Here is a 19,452-nt window from a genome sequence, read left to right as displayed (position 1 = left end):
CCCCGAGAACACCATCCCCACAGTGAAGCATGGTGGTGGCAGCATCATTCTGTGGGGATGTTTTTCATTGGCAGGGACTGGGAAACTGGTCAGAATTGAAGGAATGATGGATGGCGCTAAATACAGGGAAATTCTTGAGGGAAACCTGTTTCAGTCTTCCAGAGATTTGAGACTGGGACGGAGGTTCAGCTTCCAGCAGGACAATGACCGTAAGCATACTGCTAAAGCAACACTCGAGTGGTTTAAGGGGAAACATTTAAATGTCTTGGAATGGCCTAGTCAAAGCCCAGACCTCATTCCAATTGAGAATCTGTGGTATGACTTAAAGATTGCTGTACACCAGCGGAACCCATCCAACTTGAAGGAGCTGGAGCAGTTTTGCCTTGAAGAATGGGCAAAAATCCCAGTGGCTAGATGTGCCAAGCTTATAGATACATACCCCAAGAGACTTGCAGCTGTAATTGCTGCAAAAGGTGGCTCTACAAAGTATTGACTTTGGGGGGGTGAATACTTATGCACGCTCAAGTTTTCTGTTTTTTTGTCTTATTTCTTGTTTGTTTTACAATAAGAAATATTTTGCGTCTTCAAAGTGGTAGACATGTTGTGTAAATCAAATGATACAAACCCCCAAAAAATCTATTTTAATTCCAGGTTGTAAGGCAACAAAATAGGAAAAATGCCAAGGGGGGTGATTACTTTCGCAAGCCACTGCATGTGCTTGTCACACGCGCATAGATGGGTTATCACCTGGAAACCATTTCCTGGTGTCCCAATTTCTTAAGGGTGCGAGGAGGCTGTGTCCTCCCCTTGTGGCGCCTTGATGTGGTGCTGGAAGCCCTTACAAAAACCCCATTTGAGCCACTCCACACTGTGAATCTGAAGCTCATGTCCTTAAAGACTGCGTTTTTTCTGTCTATTGCTTCAGCAAAACGGGTGAGTGAGCTGCATGCACTTTCAGTGCACCCTTCTTTCACTCGCTTCGCTGGAGACGGGTCTAGATTCTCCATGCAACCAAACTCTGCATTTTTGCCAAAAGTAGTATCCCCGTTCCACGTGAACCAATCTGTGGAGTTGATGGCATTCCATCCTCCTCCCTTCTCTTCTCTGGAGGACCAACGGTTGCACATGCTCTGCCTGGTGCAGGCATTGAGGTGCTATATTGACCGTACAAGGGGTGTCAGACACACTGAACAGTTGTTTGTGTGCTGTGTTTCTAGGACGCTGGGTCAGGCATTGTCTAAACAGCGCCTGTCCCATTGGATAGTGGATGCCATTGCTCTGGCTTATGAATCTGCTGGCCTTTCCACTCCGGGGCAATTGAAGGCGCATTCTACCAGGGGTATGGCGACGACCTGGGCCCTCTTTCGAGGTGTCCGTGTCTGAAATATGTGCTGCTGCTAGCTGGGCTACGACACACTTTGATGAGGTTCTGTAGACTGAATGTGCTGGATTCTTCTGCTCCACTTTTTGGAGCTTCGGTCTTGGACTCTATTACACCAGTGGAAGAGACCACTTAGTGTTAGTCTGGATTAGACTGCTGTACTCTTTGAGTATGCTGTCCAGCGTTAGCCATGTGGTAAGAGTACCCCGGTACGATATTGTACTGTTAAAGACCCTCTGTTCCTAGAACAGTGTTAGGACATATGTCTTTCGAACCACACGCTGAGGCGCTGTTCCGTGTATATTTTTTACATGTAGACCGATCCTGTCCTACTGCCGCACGGTCTCCCTCGCGACTGCTTTGGTACACAGTACCCATTAGTTGATGGTTATTTTCGAATTGAAAGAGAACGTAAGGTTGTGGATGCAACCCCGGTTCTCTGAAAGAGAAAACAGCCATCAAGCAGCGAGGTCACTTCAGTAGCCCTTGCGGCCTGAAGCAAAAGAGGCTGGGCTTCCTACGCTCTGCATAGTCATTCAGCCCCTGAGGGGCGATTCGCTGACGTCGGAGCTACGGAGGCCTAAAGGCAGCTTTTATATTAAGCTCAGCGTAATCCTATCACCTGATGGTGATACCCATTAGTTGATGGCTATTTTCTCTTTCAGAGAACCCGGGGTTGACACAGCAAGTAAACATTATAGAAAAATGAGGAATAAACATACAATTACTCCCCAAGGCTATCTGTCAAAAACAGCTGCCAGATAATTTATGAATCATATCTAGTTTTTAAACCAGTCTAAGTTTCATAATGACCATTGTCCAAAAAAATATATTTTTTTTTGTCTCACTGAAAAAACAGTGCAGTATTCCATACATAGTTAAGTTCATAGCTTGTAACTGTAGTCACCCTAGCTCAGAGAGCTGGCTATGAGTACCTAAACCTATCACCCTTACTTCAATTATTACATTTATGACCAATTCTAAACTTATTGCTATAGATTTTGGTTCTCTTCCTCATACAGAAATAATTAGGTACATTAAGAATGTATTGAATTTTCTTTAGAATTTACTTTGTTCAGTTTTCTTTACTGTTTTAAACCAAAGCAATATCATTCATATGTGCTTTTGCATCAAACACAATTAACAAGAAGTATGTTTACCTAACATGGCAAATCACACCAGTGTGTGTTCACAATTGACAACAGATCTATGACTTGCTGGTAAGTGACCAATACTTCAGACTTTAAATATTGCTTAATACAATTTACATCAGAATGATTTTGCTGCTTAATGACAGGATCCTGGCATTAGTTCATTCAACATTTGAAACTATGTTGAAAAGGGGGTTTGATGAAATTGGACATAAAAATAGAAATTCAATACAGTATCTGTATCATTCTGTTTATCAGGTAGAGCATCCTGATTTCAGTGGTAGCAGTTGTTTCCTGTATGAAAAAGACAAGAAAGAAAGTACTCTCAAATCTGAGGTAAAGTTAATGGAATAATATTTCAATATTTCTTTTTTTATTATGCCACATCTCCATTGGAACAATACTTATATTGCTGAGAATGTAGCGCTCACAATTAGAATGTCAATGACAAAAATCTATAAATGTTTGAACCACAACAGATTCTGTAAAAACTGGTTAACAGGTTGCAAAACGCCTTTGCGACATCAGATAGGTGGCGAAATCTATTTTCAAAAGTCGTATAAGTCAGTGGCGCAATAGAATTTTAGGCTTTGCGCTTTTTTGAAAATACACTGGCATTACATCTTGTTAAGCAATTGAAATTTATAATTGGTTCTATTTTGCAAGTAACGCCTTATTTTCAAAAGGTGCAAAACACGGAAGTGCCCACTTTGTACACCAAAATATACTCTCTAATTAAGACATGACCCCTCTCTGGCTTATTTAAACTGCGAGTGCTGGCAGGGCTACTGAGCTGTAATCGACAATATCGAAGCTTCCATTTCTCAGACTGCAGCACAAGAGGGAAGGGAGGAGGGAAAAACGACCCTACACTAAACCCAGAATATTTCGTCCTAGTCAGACATTTACTTAGCTCAGATCTAACTTAAAAAACGTTATGCGTAGATACAGAATGGATATAGGCACAATAACATAGCTGTGTGATCTGCTTAAATCTGATTTAGAATCACAAACAGCCCACAGTCACGCCATACCTGTACCTGTAAAGGTTACAGTAGCCATTTTCATGCAACAGGTGCTAGACAACAGCTGGGGAAAGACCAGGCATGCCAAGTACCCTGGCTCATGCCACGACTCATTTATCATGGAGAACAGTGCCTTATTCAGAAATATTAATATTGCATCAGAGAATACATTGTGATATTGAAATACGTTTTTCTATAGACAAGCTTTAATAATAATAATAATAATAATAATAATAATAATAATAATAATAATATTGTCATTTAGCTGATGCTTTTAGCCAAAGCAGCGTACAGAGACTAGGGGGTTATGGAACATTTATTTTTTTGTTTATGTCCTTCCATATTTTAAATTTATCAGTGACTCCGGATCTTTTGCTGAAAAAGAACAGTTTTATGTGGTAAAATATCGAGCAAAGGCTCAACTTGGGTGGCTAAGAATGTCTTTTTCCTTTTTTTCCCCGGCACAACTACATGTGCGCTTCCTCTGTTTTTTTTCCAGTTAAATGGAAGTCCAAACTACTGAAATGTGACTAACTGGCTTGTTAAGGAACCTGAAAATCAATTGTCATTTCAATTAAATCAGACACAAGCAGGAGTTGCAAAGTTTTTTTTTCAAGTAGAAGAAATGAACCCGCCCCTGTTGAAAATCAAGACGTATAATTAGGTGGCAAAGTATAAATAAAAACTTGCAGTGAAAATGCATTGCAGCCTCTATTTTCTCTCTAAAAATACACTTTGTGAAAATCAGGCAGTAAGTGCAACACCAGCTTTTTGTCTTTTTTTTTTTTTTTTTTTTTTTTTAGAGTTAAGGCTGTATTTTTTTATGGTTATCACAGATTTCACGATTTCTGTGAAATTGACCCATTGCCATGTAATATGTAAAGTGTTAATATACTTAACTAATACAGCATTACCTGCTACACTGCATTAGAGACCTGGCAGCAGGTTTAGTTTGCTTCTGGTAAATGATTGAACACACTGCATAGAGCTGCACAATTTAATATTTCTGCTAAAGACAGCTCTGTCCAGTAGGGGACTTTTCGCTTGTCTCCTGTTAATTCTACATGTATTTAGGTTTTTATTTTGTTTGATGATACCCAGTTGATACCCAATAATAAATTAGAAGTTTAATTAAGTTTAATTTAATTTCTTAATTAAGAAATTAAGAAAAATACATCTTGATGTTTACATGTAAATATGTAAACGCATCTACAGTAGGTGTTGAAAATGTTCGCCATTGGCATGTATACACTGCAGATATGGTAGGATCAAGTTCAGGTACACCGCTTGCAGTTGCTGCTGAGTTATAGGCTTGGTGAAGTTTCTCTAGTTCCTCAGCCGTGTGTGGGGTTATTACAATAGACATTGTCCTTTTAAATAGCCCGCAGATAATAGTCGCAAGGATTCAGGTGCGGTGACCTTGGAGGCCAAGGGCCTTGGGTCTCAATTCGGTCATCAAACGCTTCTTGCAACCAAGCAATGGAATAATTAGCTGTGTGGGCACCATCTTGCTGGAAATAGGTGTATGTTTGTTCCTCGTGCGGTAATTCTTAAAAGAATTGCTCCAATATGCCACTAACATAGTGTTGTGCATTAACAGTGTCATGAACTGTCACATGACTAGTTTCCCAGCTATTCATACACATCTTGAAAAGGACATCTAATACTCTAATGTCATTATTCTAATTTATTATTGGGTAAACTTTTAAATAAAACACCCTGTAGAATGTATTTAAAAGGTGAACATAAACAAAATATTCTACAATTTAGCATTTACTGTTTTTCAGGCAAGCATTTAAATATTCAAGAACATTTGATTGTGTAATAACTAAGAGAAAATGATCAATTTTAAATGTGACAATGCTATTTTTTTCTGCTTTAATAAATATTATGTTTAATTGTAGAATATCTTGAAGTATTTTCAGTGAAATAAGCTGATTTTTACCATGAAAAAATAAAGCCTTACTCCTGATATTCTTTAAGTGTTGGGTGGCTTCCTCTAATCAAGTTGAGAGTGTGCTTTCTCTTGTACTGTTTGTTTGACATACTCAACTTCCATCGCTCAGTCGCACAGCAAAGAGTCGACTCGATTAGAAGTACCACCTAACACTTATAAACATACATTAGAAAAAACAACAAAATGTATAATTACATGTGTCAGCTGTGGCAATGATTGCTATCCTTGCTTACTGTGTAAAGTTAGAATCATGGCTGTAACTTTACCCAACTAGATTCACAAATGTTGTGTCTGGAAAAGCTTGGGTCACTAAAATACACCCCTAGCTTCATAATCAAGCAAAGAAGTTAACTGCAAGAAATAGGTTGCAAGCAACATTTTAGTATGTTAAGCAAAGCTTTTAATATACTTTTTCAAGCGCATGCATATTAGCTAGTGCTTTATTGATATTAATTAATTATACACACACAGTACTGTGCAAAAGTTTTAGGCAGGTGTGAAATGCTGTAAAGTAAGAATGCTTTCAAAAATAGATGTGTTAATAGTTTATATTTCTCAATTAACTAAATGCAAAGTGAGTGACTAGAAGAAAAATCTACATCAAATCCATATTTGGTGTGATCACACTTTGCCTTCAAAACAGCATCAATTCTTCTAGGGACACTTGCACAAAGTCAGGGATTTTGTAGGCATATAGTCAGGTGTATGATTAAGCAATTATACCAAACAGGTGCTAATGATCATCAATTCAATATGTAGGTTGAAACACAATAATTAACTGAAACAGAAACAGCTGTGTAGGAGGAATATAACTGGGTGAGGAACAGCCAAACTCAGCTAACAAGGTGAGGTTGCTGAAAACAGTTTACTGTCAAAAGTCATACACCATGGCAAGGCTGAGCACAGCAATAAGACACAAGGTAGTTATACTGCATCAGCAAGGTCTCTCCCAGGCAAAAATTTCAAGGCAGACAGGGGTTTCCAGATGTGCTGTCCAAGCTCTTTTGAAGAAGCACAAAGAAATGGTCAACGTTGAGGACCGTAGATGCAGTAGTCGGCCAAGGAAACTTACTGCAGCAGATGAGACACATCATGCTTACTTCCCTTCGCAAGTCTTCCATGGAAGTGGCCTTCATGGAAGACTTGTGGCCAAAAAGCCATACCTCCGACGTGGACAGAAGCCCAAGCGACTCAACTATGCACGAGAACACAGGAACTGGGGTGCAGAAAAATGGCAGCAGGTGCTCTGGACTGATGAGTCAAAATTTGAAATATTTGGCTGTAGCAGAAGGCAGTTTGTTCGACGAAGGGCTGGAGAGCGGTACACGAATGAGTTTCTGCAGGCAACAGTGAAGCATGGTGGAGGTTCCTTGCAAGTTTGGGGCTGCATTTCTGCAAATGGAGTTGGGGATTTGGTCAGAATTAATGGTCTCCTCAATGCTGAGAAGTACAGGCAGATACTTATCCATCAGGCAATACCATCAGGGAGGCATCTGATTGGCCCCAGATTTATTCTGCAGCATGACAATGACCCCAAACATACAGCAAAAGTCATTAAGCATAAAGAAGAACAAGGAGTCCTGGAAGTGATGGTATGGCCCCCACAGAGCCCTGATCTCAACATCATCGAGTCTCTCTGGGATTACACGAAGAGAGAGAAGCAACTGAGGCTGCCTAAATCCACAGAAGAACTGTGGTTAGTTCTCCAAGATGTTTGTGCCAACCTACCTGCCGAGTTCCTTCAAAAACTGTGTGCAAGTGTACCTAGAAGAATTGATGCTGTTTTGAAGGCAAAGGGTGGTCACACCAAATATTGATTTGATGTAGATTTTTCTTCTGTTCACTCACTTTGCATTTTGTTAATTGATAAATATAAACTATTAACATGTCTATTTATGAATGCATTCTTACTTTATAGCATTTTTTCACATCTGCCTAAAACTTTTGCACAGTACTGTGTATATATAGATAATAGTCGCAAGGATTCAGGTGCGGTGACCTTGGAGGCCAAGGGCCTTGGGTCTCAATTCGGTCATCAAACACTTCTTGCAACCAAGCAATGGAATAATTAGCTGTGTGGGCCGTTGCACCATCTTGCTGGAAATAGGTGTATGTGACAATGCTATTTTTTTCTGCTTTAATAAATATTATGTTTAACTGTGGAATATCTTGAAGTATTGTTCCATGCTTGTTGTCTTATCTGTGTTCTTTGTTTTCCCATACTGTAAAATAATATATATATATATATATATATATATATATATATATATATATATATATATATATATATATATATATATTATTTTACAGTATGGGAAAACAAAGAACACAGATAAGACAACAAGCATGGAACAATATTGAAATGTATATATCTGTATTTTCTTATAAGTTTGTGGGGGTGGATATCTGGCGTGCCAGAGCCCATGGAACTCCCTGTACATTCCCTCTAGGACACGGCTGTTTTTAATCTGTACCTCAGGGTGGCATTTTGCTTAATTATTGTAGAACATCTATCATCACTTGCAGAGGTGCACTGGAATCTGTTGCAGTTTGGCTACTGTACATGCAGGATTTGAGCTTCATTTGGCGCTGGAAGGGATGTGTAGATGGCCTGCTCACCCGCCAATGTCAACGACACAATGTACACCTACTGTATACTTTCCATTACAATGCATGTTGGTCCGGGGAAAAGATCAATTGTGTGAAGCATTGGTCCTCTGGCTGGAACTTTGCATTTCCAGTTATATTGGTATGTTGATTTGGTCCAACAAAAGACTGACATGCCCCCAGAAAAACATACCACATCAAAATCTGAAACTATGTTGAAAAGGTGGTGTGATGGAAATTGACATAAAAATAGAAATTAAATATCTGTATAATTCTGTGTATCAGCCAGTGTTTCTCAATTTCGATGGAAGCAGTGGACTCCTGGATGAAAAAGGCAAGATAAACGGGCCTGTCAACAAGGTAAAGATAATTACACCATATTTATATATATATATATATATATATATATATATATATATATATATGTCCACGAATGTGCTAAGAACATATACCCCATTTAACACTGCAGATGCAGTGGAGACAGAGATGTAGTCCAGTAGTTCAGAGGGACATAAAACTACATCTCCCAGAATGCAATGGTCTAATGCAGGAACACACAAGCTGTAGCCCGTTGGCCGCATTCAGCCCATTTATCGTCTGACTGTAGCCCAGTGTATTAATTCCATTTCACTTATGAATATATCATAAATTTTTCTTTGTTGACTTGCTTTTTCAAATTTTTCGCATAAAAAAGCAGCACACCATTTTAATTTGTACTACGGAGGGTAATTGCTTCTGTAATCTTTCTAAACAAGGGATTTAGGGCAGCTCCCTAATAAAAGCTGAATCTCATTACAAACATTGTGGTATGTATGTAATAGAAAGACATGATTTCTCATATCTCTTGACACTGAATCCATTCCCTTTTTAGATTCTCCAGCCATTCAGACTCTCCCAGCAACAGCTTTGTCAAATCTCTACCCGCCTACTCAAGGACATGGAGAAGGGACTGAAGAAGCAGAACAACTCTGCTCCCACCCTCAAGATGATACACTCATTTGTGAGGCACACAGCAGATCACACAGGTAAGGCTGTTTGCCTCTGGGGCTATGTGAAATGATCAGCATTATTACACATGTACAAATTTGATGCTGGGTGGAAGAAAGAGTTTGGTGGGTCTTGATTAATCCTTTGTATTTTCACAGAGAATGGAGATTTCCTGGTGCTGCATGTAGGTAGAAATGTACAGGTGATGCTGGTGGAACTGTTGGAAGTTGGAAAGATAGCTAAGGTGAAAGGGAAAAAAATCTATGACCTTCCTCGTGGCACAGTGATGCAGGTACTATTATCTTCTCAGAATGTTCACATACACACATTGTTTGATAGCATTAACAATATGCTACTTCAAATGCATCGGGGTATGTAGTTAAATGTATAATCTAATTAAGGAATTAGTATTAATTATAGTATATGCATCATTCATGATGTTATCCTTTAAAAATAACGTCAGATTTATATGCTATAACGTATATATTGACTGTTGCCTTTGATTCAAGTTGTTATAAAAGAAATCTCGCAATTGAGGCTATTCAGTTTTATTTTAAACAGTAAAGATTTATTCATACAACATGACCAAACAAACAGTAATAGCATTTGAGTAATTAGTAGTGCTGGGACGAACACAGGCTTTTCATATCGGATATTCTCTCGTAATTTAAATATTGGTTTGGATGTTTGTTTGTTTTTCAAAAAGTAATAAAAGCCATCATTGCTCTGAACGAAGGCAGAGACAGCATAGCTATGGGGTTTCTTTTTTCCCAGATTTAACTAAACCTTGTATTTTCCCCCAGATTTATAAATGTTGTGATAATAAATAATTTTTTTTTTTTTTTTAAATGTGTACATTCAGATATAATTTGTAAATCCTAAAACATGCAAATGTATGAGAATAGTAATATGTAAAACAGGGGCTGCTCTCTATCAATCAAGAACCGTGTAAAAATATGAATTAATTTTATCGTGAGACTGCTCAATCTATGCAAGCAGCAAGTTTTTCATTCTATTGCTATCCCCACATGCGTGCGAGTGAGGATAGAAGAAATGGGTGAATGCTGATGTAAAGCACATAGCGGGCAAAGGTCATTTACATACAAACACCAGATTTAGCTGGCCAGTTAAATATTTAGCTAACTGTTAAATCTGGGTAAGAGATTTAAGTTTTAGTTAAATATTTAGCAAAATATTTTAGGATTTATAAATTTTATCTGAATGTACACATTTAAAAAAATATATATTTTCACAACATTTATACATCTTGGGAAAAATACAAGATTTAAGTTAAATCTTGGAAAAAAGACTAGAATAAAATATAACACTTTTTTTTATTTATTTTTTTACACATAGCATCCTATATATAGCAGCAGGGGCAGGGGGCGTGGCCGTGGCCCCTGTGTGTGTGTCTATTTTACAGCAAGACCTTACAATATGTAACACATTAAAGTAGAAAGATATCCCAGGAGTAAAGAATACATTGTGTAAGCCTTACTTTACCCCAGTGAATTAACTACACAACAAAGGATGCCAAACAGCAGTTCAAGTTAAACGTTGTTTTTGTTTATTCCTGAAATAAACAGTACATGTCATTGACACCGCATTGTATTTCTATTTTTTTTCATTCCTTGCCATTGCGCTTTCTTCACAGTAAACAGCGGCCGTAGACACGTTTTCATAAAGTAATAGCATGAGGTTTATTTGTGCCTTTTTGTAGCAGAACAAGCAAAACGAAAACTGAAATATAACTTTAAACACTTCAAATAAAACACATGGAAATGGCGTTGTAAAGTGAAGGGGAAAAAAACGCACTGTATTGGTTCTCATTTATTATATTCCACAAAACAGAAAGTCAGAATGACGTGCTTGTCTTTTTTTTCTGTCTTTGATAGTTTTTGATTTTTAAATCGTGTCTTTAAAGTCTAGGTGATGCAAAACTTTTGGCCATAGTGTATACTATTAAATAGAAGAGATTCTTTCAAAATCACTTAGCAGTAAAACTCAGTTACATGCAATTACAATGGGTACTCCTTTGTAGTTTCCCGTAAATGAAACAAACATTAATTTTTGGTTCATATAAGGCAATGCTTCATAACTGACATTCTGTATCTAAGATATTTTCCAGTACTATAACATGCGGCAAAGCTATAGTATAAAATACTATAGTATAATATAAAATACATTCTCTAAAAGAGACTTAGCAATGGTAGTTTCCCAAGGACAAATTAAATTGTACTGGATGCAATCAGATTGTTAAGTACCTTATCTATTTCTAGAACAGATTTTTTGTGTAGTTAGCATCCCTTTTGGTGAAGAAGTCCTTTAAGGCATCAAGCAACTTGAAAACCGTGATGCAACAAGAACGTGCTTTGCAGCTGTTTCTGAAGACGTGGAGCTGTGGTACAACCCATGTTGGGCACGTTACTGAAAAAAAGTTATTTATTTTTTAATTATTTATTATTTTCTTCCTAATTTGAAATGTCCAATTATTTGTATTTCAAATAAAATGACGTATGCCGTCAGGGTTTCCAAGTGTTCAAGGAAAATAGCAGTTACGTCTTTATGGACTGCTGCAGCGGAGTTTATCGTGCTTCCAGTTTGAAAAGCAGTTCACATTTAGGGTTACAACTGAAATGTACTTTGGCTTTAAGAAAAAAAAAAAAAAAGACCACCAATGTAGGTGTACAACAGCGAAACGCTAAAGAGACAAGCTAATATTGCTACCATAAAAATTGTAATGTGTTACCTCATTATTGACAAAAGTAATATGATTACATTACATGTTACCCCAACTCTGGATAAAACTAAACAGCTTGGAAGCCATTTTGGAGAAAACTGCAGAGTGTAGAAAATTGCACCTGTGTATTTGAATGTGGGCTGGAGTTTTTAAATGAAGTGAATGTGCCGCGAATCAGAATAGTATAGGATCTGGATTTGGCTGAAGGGGGCATTGCATGGCTGTTGCTTGAAATCCTGCCACCATGTCCAATACCCCTTTCACACACAGATGCCGCTACTGAGCTGTCTCAGGCATTAAAAAAATAAGTAAAAAATACCCAGTCACGCTCACAGCATGAAATCTATGCCAGTATAATGCCATGCTGTCATAACACTTTCACACAGGCAATGGGATCATGATAGTCAACAGATCGTTCTCATGGCTACAGAAACTTCAACAAAATCTTTTTTTTTTCTTTTTCCTTTTGACATCCAGCAACGCAAATGCATTATACTGCATACTGCGTGTAAACAACTGTGAAGGTTTTGATAGGGACACCTTTAATATTTTAAACACCCTTGCTTAATCTACAACTATGCATTGATTTTCATTACCATTGTTAAACCTTCTCAATCATTGTACATCATGAATAGCAGACGATGATAAAATGTGGAAAAAAATTATTCTAGCTATACATTCCTTGAGCAAAACTGTTTGCTTTCCTCTCTGTAAGGAATATGTAGTCTCTACAGTACTGTACACACAACTTGTTTCACAAAATAGGTACATTCTGCCTGAAGACAAACTCTTTTTAAGATTAGCAAATGACAATAATGCAGAATTATCAATCCATATTTGAATTAAAAAGGTTCTCCATAAATCAAGTAATGGCTCATTAGTTAATATTCCTGTTAATCAATTTGATGTTTTTTGTTTAATTTAAGGCAAGTGGTTATGAATAAATGTTGAAAATCACCAGGTTATTAATTGTTATTAGTAAAAACAACATAGGCTGCAGGTATAAATCCCCATCGGTTTCTGCTGTTCTGTGGTGGCATTCTGACTGCATTCAGGGTTTTATATTTTTGTAGTCACAAGTGTCTTGAGTAATCCTTTCTATAAAGTGTAGTCACTGGAGAAATTCAGTAGTCATTACTGTACAAACAATTTCAACACTGTATGTTTATTATATTATAAGACTATAGTAACCTATTGATTTAACTGCAGTACACTGTGTCAAAATGATGTACATTTTGACCAATAACCTTTAATTCATCTCACGTATAATCATAATGATGGATATATTTAAATCTAAACAGTTAAGGTATAGGAAAAAGAAAATGCCCATTTTATTTATTTATTTATTTTTACGAGAGGATTTGCTATACACAGTAGCTTATTTTAACTTTATTTTTTAATGATAATCCATGGCAAATTTATTTGGTGAGTTACTATATAGTGCCTTATTAAAATATATTTGAATGCCTGGTCTTTTATGTGTTAAACAAAGAAATGTTTTTGACCATGTTGCGCTTACGTGTTTGTAAATGGATTACATGTTTGTCTCATTTGCTGCTTGCTAAGTTCAGTTTAAAATGACAATTTGGACATTTATACTGTAGGCTGGTGTTACTAGTTAGGGTACCTGTAGTAATTAACAGTTTTTTTTTTGGTTTGAGCCTTTACATACACTCCATTTCTTACCTGACTTTGGAACATAACTAGTCTGAATTCGGTCTGTTCTTTGCAAGATATATTATAGGCAGTGAACATTGCTAAAACACCGCATCCTTTAATCTTTGCTGAGACGTATTTGGCTGTATTAGTATGGCTTAACAGCAACGTGATCATTTGTACGGCTGTGTTTTGTCAAGTTATCGTTTAAGAAATATCAGCAGCCTTTTGTAAAGCCAGGCGATGCTTTTGTTTGCTGCATTGCTATAATTGCACTACAGTAGTATGATCTTCTGCTTTATCTGTCTCTGTCATATTATGAGGTTGTGTTTGAACTACGAACATCCTATTAAACAATTATTGAAAAATTAAACAAATTATACATATAAATACATTTAAAAAACGGAAGCAGTCATCACTACTGATTCCTAGACTGATTTTTTGTTAGTCACTGTCAAAAAACATTTGTAATTGGCAAGAGTGACAAGCGACAGGGAAAACACTGACCGCATTAAAATAAAATACTGTATTACTTTGAATTACCGCTGCCCTTGAGATCAGATTTATAATAGACACCACCCTCGAATAAATGCGTCTCTCAGTAATGAAACATAAAAAATTGCACTTTTCAAAAACCATAGTACTGTACCTCTAGTTACCGGCACCCTTGAGTAATCGTCGCAGCTGTTTTTAGCAATTTAAAATAAACCGTGCAGTGTTTATTCAAACTAATACGGTATGGAATTTATTTTTACTATACCCCTTCGTAAACTAATTAAGCCACACAAATGCAGGTGAGAGGCGTCAGAGACGTCACTGTTTTTTTCCCTAAAAGGCAAGTGTTTAAAACACAATGAAATATCTATATAGAGTATATTATTGATGTATGCATTCTTTGTATAAACGAGATATCTCATTAAAGGCCAAGACATACTGCATTGTTATGTTATTGCCACATCTACACATGACAGAAATGCTCTATGTCATAATTTTTCATGACTTATCTCTGTCTGGAGAACACACTCACAGGTCAATGAGATGCTGAGGAGCTATCTCCATATTCCCTGGAGCATCTCAGAGGTCAATGAGATGCTGAGGAGCTATCTCCATATTCCCTGGAGCATCTCAGAGGTCAATGAGATGCAGTGGAGCTATCTCCATATTCCCTGGAGCATCTTCCTGCAGAAGCGTAGAGTTGCCCTATGATTTGCACGTGCATTTTCCAACATGCACTGAGCATTTCCCTTTTGTATGTATGTCATAATTTTAAGCATGCACAAAACATTTTTGTCCTTGGCTATGTAACCTAACATTATTTCTCTTTTTTTATAGCTTCTACTTCTATTTGGCTTAAGAGTTTCAACCACTACTACCCCAAGTCCTTTTCATACATAGCTTCCTCTATTTTGTTATTGTTCATGTTGTACTTGCCTTCATGTTTTTGCATCCTATGTGCAAGTCTTTGCATTTATTTGCATTATATTTCATCTGCCATGTGTCAGCCCAAGCTTGAATCTTGTCTAAATCTCTTTGTACTATTAAAGGTGCTGATTGGGAGTTGGCGACCCCTCCCAGTTTTGAGTTGTCTGCAAATTTGCATAGTTTAGTGATTTATGTCTCCGTTCAGGTCATTTATCCTATAATGTTGTTACTATATATATATATATATATATATATATATATTATATATTATATATATATATATATAGTATATTATCTATATATAGCTATTAAGCCATGCTAATACGTAAATATCATAGGTAAGATTTATATATATAGTACAATTCGTGTTATACAACCAAACCACACGTCTCAGCAAAGCGAAAAGGATACCAAGTTTTAGCATTTTGGTCCTTATTGTAGTTTCCATGATGTTACATATGAGTGATTGGGTCAGATGCATCTCCCCTTTTTTAAATATAGGAACAATATTGCCAATTTTTCAGTCCAGTGGAATGGCTCCTTTATTGATAGATTTGTTAAATATATGACATATTGCTTTGAAAATCTGTTCTCTAGTTTCCCTGAGGACTCCTGGACAGATTCCGTCAGGCCCTGGGAATTTGTTAAGTGCTGCTAGCTCCCTTTAGTACTTCATTTTCTTTTATAATAAACTGGTAATGATTCTGTTAACTTAGGTATATTGTAAATACTTGTACAGAATGTTGATTAAGTACATCTGCGGTCTTTAGTCACTAAATTACCACTGCTGTCACCTAGACTACTAACTTCCTCTTTTTGTTTCCTTTTAGTATTAACATATTGAGCAATCTCGTTTGGATTAAGTTTACTTCCTATCACTACTCGCCTCTCTAATTCCCTTTTCACTCTGCTAGTCTGTTTTATGTCTTTACAGGCCTCTCTCTATGTGAGGCTTCTCCCTTTGATTTTATAGAAATATATAATTATTTTGTTTAATAACCTACTTAATAATAATAAAAACAATAATAATCTTTATATAGTGCCTTTCATAGTGGACCAACATCACAAAGTGCTTTACAAGATACAAAACTAGGGTGTATGAACTATGCATCAGCTGCTGAGTCACTGACAACAACGTCTCACCCGAAAGACGGAGCACAAGTAGGTTAAGTGACTTGCTCAGGGTCACACAGTGAGTCAGTAGCTGAGCTGGGATTTGAAACAGGGACCTTCTGGTTACAAGCCTGTTTCTTTAACCACTGGACCACACAGCAGACCTGCCCTGCCCTGCCCTGCCCATCGCGGTTTCTGTTTCTTAAGTTTACCTTTTCAAATTTTTGTGATAAATGTATCCAGTATTTTTGGGATAACATTGCATCCCTACATGTAATCCAATTGTTTTTAGCTTTAGCTTCATTATCTATTAGTGTTCTAATTCAGTCTATGTTTAGAAGCTCCTGTTGTGATTCCTATGTTGTCTGCTGTCCTGAAATCATATACTATTGTCTGGTTTATGTACTGCCCTTGATTTATTTGCCACAAACACAACTTATTTCTAATGGCTCTATTACCTGTAAGTTGTGTGTCCTTGTATCGTTGTTTGTTAATACCAAATCTAGACATGAATTGTATTAGTTGGGGTATCGCCAGTTGTGATAAGAAACAATCTTACACTTACTATCATTCCCATGTCTGACTGTTGTCCGAGATCATGTGGTCCCAGTTTATGTTTGGGAAGTTGAAGTCTCCCATAATAATTTTGTAGTCCTTGCATATAAGTTTTCGTTTAATGATTCATCAGAACTTGGGGGACAATAGCAGACTCACACTATTAAATCCCTAGATTTGTTTTCATTTAATTTAATCCATATTGATTCACTGTTGTTGCCATTACTTTCCAGTATTTCCCATTCCATTTCATTTATGATGTGTACTGCAACCCCTTCCCCTCTTAACGGGTCTGTCTTTCCTAACTAACCTATATCTTTCCTGTTTTCCACATTGGCTATGGCTTCTAATTTGTTTCTAATGCTTCTTGCATTTTAAATATAGCCATTTAAGTTTATGAACATCTGTGACAGTTTGGTTGTACTTGTTGGTTTTATTCTTGTTCCCCTCTGCATCATTTCTAATCCTGTTTTTGATTAGAGGATATGCTTTTATTCCTTTGCCCTAGCTCTATACATTACATTTATTTTGCAGAGCCTCCTGACTCTGTTTACTTCTGTTGTTTGTTCCCATGTGAACTATGACAACTGGATCCTCTCTGATCCAGGCCAAGAACCTGTCAAGCTATTTTGGCAGAGGGTGCACTCCTTTTCCTTCATGTTCAGTCCCTCTGAAACCCAGTCCCTACCTAGTATTGACTGTTCTTCACTACCCCTTCCTCTGTTTGAGGGCATCTAACATGCTCATTGCAAACATAATGCAAACGTAAGGGGAAATTAACAGTATTGCAAAGAATCAATTGCAACTTGACCTGACAAATCTTTCAATATTTATTTGTCTTTATTTGCTAATGTATATTTATGAATAAACTTCAGGTTTATAAAAAATGCATGCACTTTCATTTTGGCTCTTCCCCTCCAGCCAGTGAGAGCTTGTGTTTTGTTTTACAGTTCTTTGACCACCTAGCTGAATGCCTGTACCGGTTCCTGGACTCCCAGGGTATTAAAGACATGAAGCTACCCTTGGGCTTCTCCTTGGCCTATCCCGTTGAGAAGGTCAGTATGTTTATTATCCCTTGTTTGAATGTAAAGAAGATTTTTTTAATACACTGCCTCCAACCAAAAGAAAAGCACAGGTTCATTTCACAGCCATACAAGTTACAAAATCAGCATCGATTTACCAGCAGTTGTTTAACAAGGTGTTTGATTATTCTATTTTAGGGTGCAGTAATTGAATGCACAAAGGAACTCGAGATCGCTGAATTGGAGGATAAGAATATAATCTCATTGCTGAAAGAAGCTATCAGCAAAAGAGAAGTGAGTTTTTTTTTTTCTTTTTTGTAGTAAACAACATTGCATAGCATTCTTCAGAGAACCTTGACTGCTTTGATACAAAATGAATCCATTGTAAATGATCAATTATCATAAACAATCAGCAATGATTTATATATATATATATTCTGGTGAGGGCAGCAGCTAATCCACCCCTGTCTCTCAGGATTTCAACATTGATTATGCAGTTGTGGTTAATGATGTCGTTGCAACTATGATGAGCTGTGCGTACCATGATCTCAGCTGTGAGATTGGCTTCATTATAGGTGAGTATATAAGTGGCTTCCAAATTTGAGCAAATTTGAGCACTCTTCACACAATCAAAATGAACAGATAAATTCATTATGTACATAATATCAGTGACACTCATCTGAACACCAGAAATCAAGATGCCTATAGGCTTGGTCTTGAGATCAGTTTTTCATATAGTTGAGTGTTTCAGCATTCATTATGGGCTCCTGTGCAACCTCTTAATTGACAGGGCATGCTTCTAATAAGTAAACAGATGACGTCATGGGAGAGCCTTAAGCCTTAAGTCAGTGCAACACCAAGCTCTATGATGTATAGAGGAGGGTTACAACACTGATAAACAGGACAAAAAACACTCAGACAATTAACTTTTAATATTACTGCACATACAAAGCATGCAAAGAATATTTATTTTATTTACTTGACAGAAAATAAATAGCTAAAACGAGATGCACAATACAACACGTCGCTTGTCTGAATTACCTGTGTATGGAACCATTACAAGGATGCAACATAATTCTAGCCTGCATTGTTTTGCACAATATCGCTATCAATTGCAATTTACCTGCCATTGAGGGTGAGGGTTCGAGCGACGACCTGCCAGAGCCTAAGGCAGGGTACCATGTTGCACCTTGAGCAGAACCACAACAGGATGGACTTGCTGGATGGTCAGTGAGGGATGCCATTGTAAAGAATGACTTCTACAAGGATCCTTCATTGACGTTTCACATTAAAGATATGTCATATCGCCACATCTTTATTTCTACACAGCAAACACACACATTTGTGTTGGACATCATGTAAATAGAAAACAAAGCTGTTCTTGATAAAAGCTGTACCACTAAATGTATTTTTTTCTTAATCAGACACAAGTTGTTAATTTGCCAGCATGGATACAAAACGTAAGTAAATGTGTATTATAATACCCTTTGGACTGATGTAAAACACCCATATTGCTGCCAAAATCTGCGTTTTGCACACACAAACCGTGTTTAGCGGCCGTAAAGTGGCACTACAAATGTGGAGTTTGTAAAGAATGGTTTTCTTCTTACAAGGTGCAAACCATTGAAGAAGTGAGTAATTAAGAGCTGTATAAAACCACATGCCTTCAGAGACCTGTCATTGGCCTCAGGATGGCTGCTGTGGTACACTTCCTGACGCTTGGAGACGGGCAAGACAGAAGAGCCTGCATATTCAAACCCCAGGGTCACTTTGTTTGGGATGCCGGAGGATGTGGGGGGGAAGGCGTTATCATCTCACTCCTCAGGTCATCCTAGA

General features: G+C 37.3%; 1 protein-coding gene across 2 annotated transcripts in view; it reads left to right on the top strand.

Moving 5' to 3' along the window:
- Positions 1 to 19,452, top strand: part of LOC121297019 (hexokinase-2-like) — a 34,586-nt gene that overhangs the window by 11,549 nt on the left and 3,585 nt on the right. The window contains exons 3-9 of one of the 2 annotated variants that reach the window (XM_041223032.1): positions 2,791 to 2,868; positions 8,407 to 8,481; positions 8,993 to 9,146; positions 9,267 to 9,400; positions 17,545 to 17,649; positions 17,815 to 17,910; positions 18,092 to 18,191. In XM_041223032.1, the coding sequence (XP_041078966.1) occupies positions 2,791 to 2,868; positions 8,407 to 8,481; positions 8,993 to 9,146; positions 9,267 to 9,400; positions 17,545 to 17,649; positions 17,815 to 17,910; positions 18,092 to 18,191 (742 nt within the window). The remainder of the gene's footprint in view (positions 1 to 2,790; positions 2,869 to 8,406; positions 8,482 to 8,992; positions 9,147 to 9,266; positions 9,401 to 17,544; positions 17,650 to 17,814; positions 17,911 to 18,091; positions 18,192 to 19,452) is intronic. The other variant, XM_041223033.1, reaches the window with a different exon arrangement.

This window comes from Polyodon spathula, chromosome 22 (assembly GCF_017654505.1).
Source record: "Polyodon spathula isolate WHYD16114869_AA chromosome 22, ASM1765450v1, whole genome shotgun sequence".
In the NCBI taxonomy this organism is placed as follows: domain Eukaryota; kingdom Metazoa; phylum Chordata; class Actinopteri; order Acipenseriformes; family Polyodontidae; genus Polyodon; species Polyodon spathula.
The sequence above is the reverse complement of the archived record's forward strand: the minus strand, read 5'-3'. Positions and strand labels throughout refer to the sequence as shown.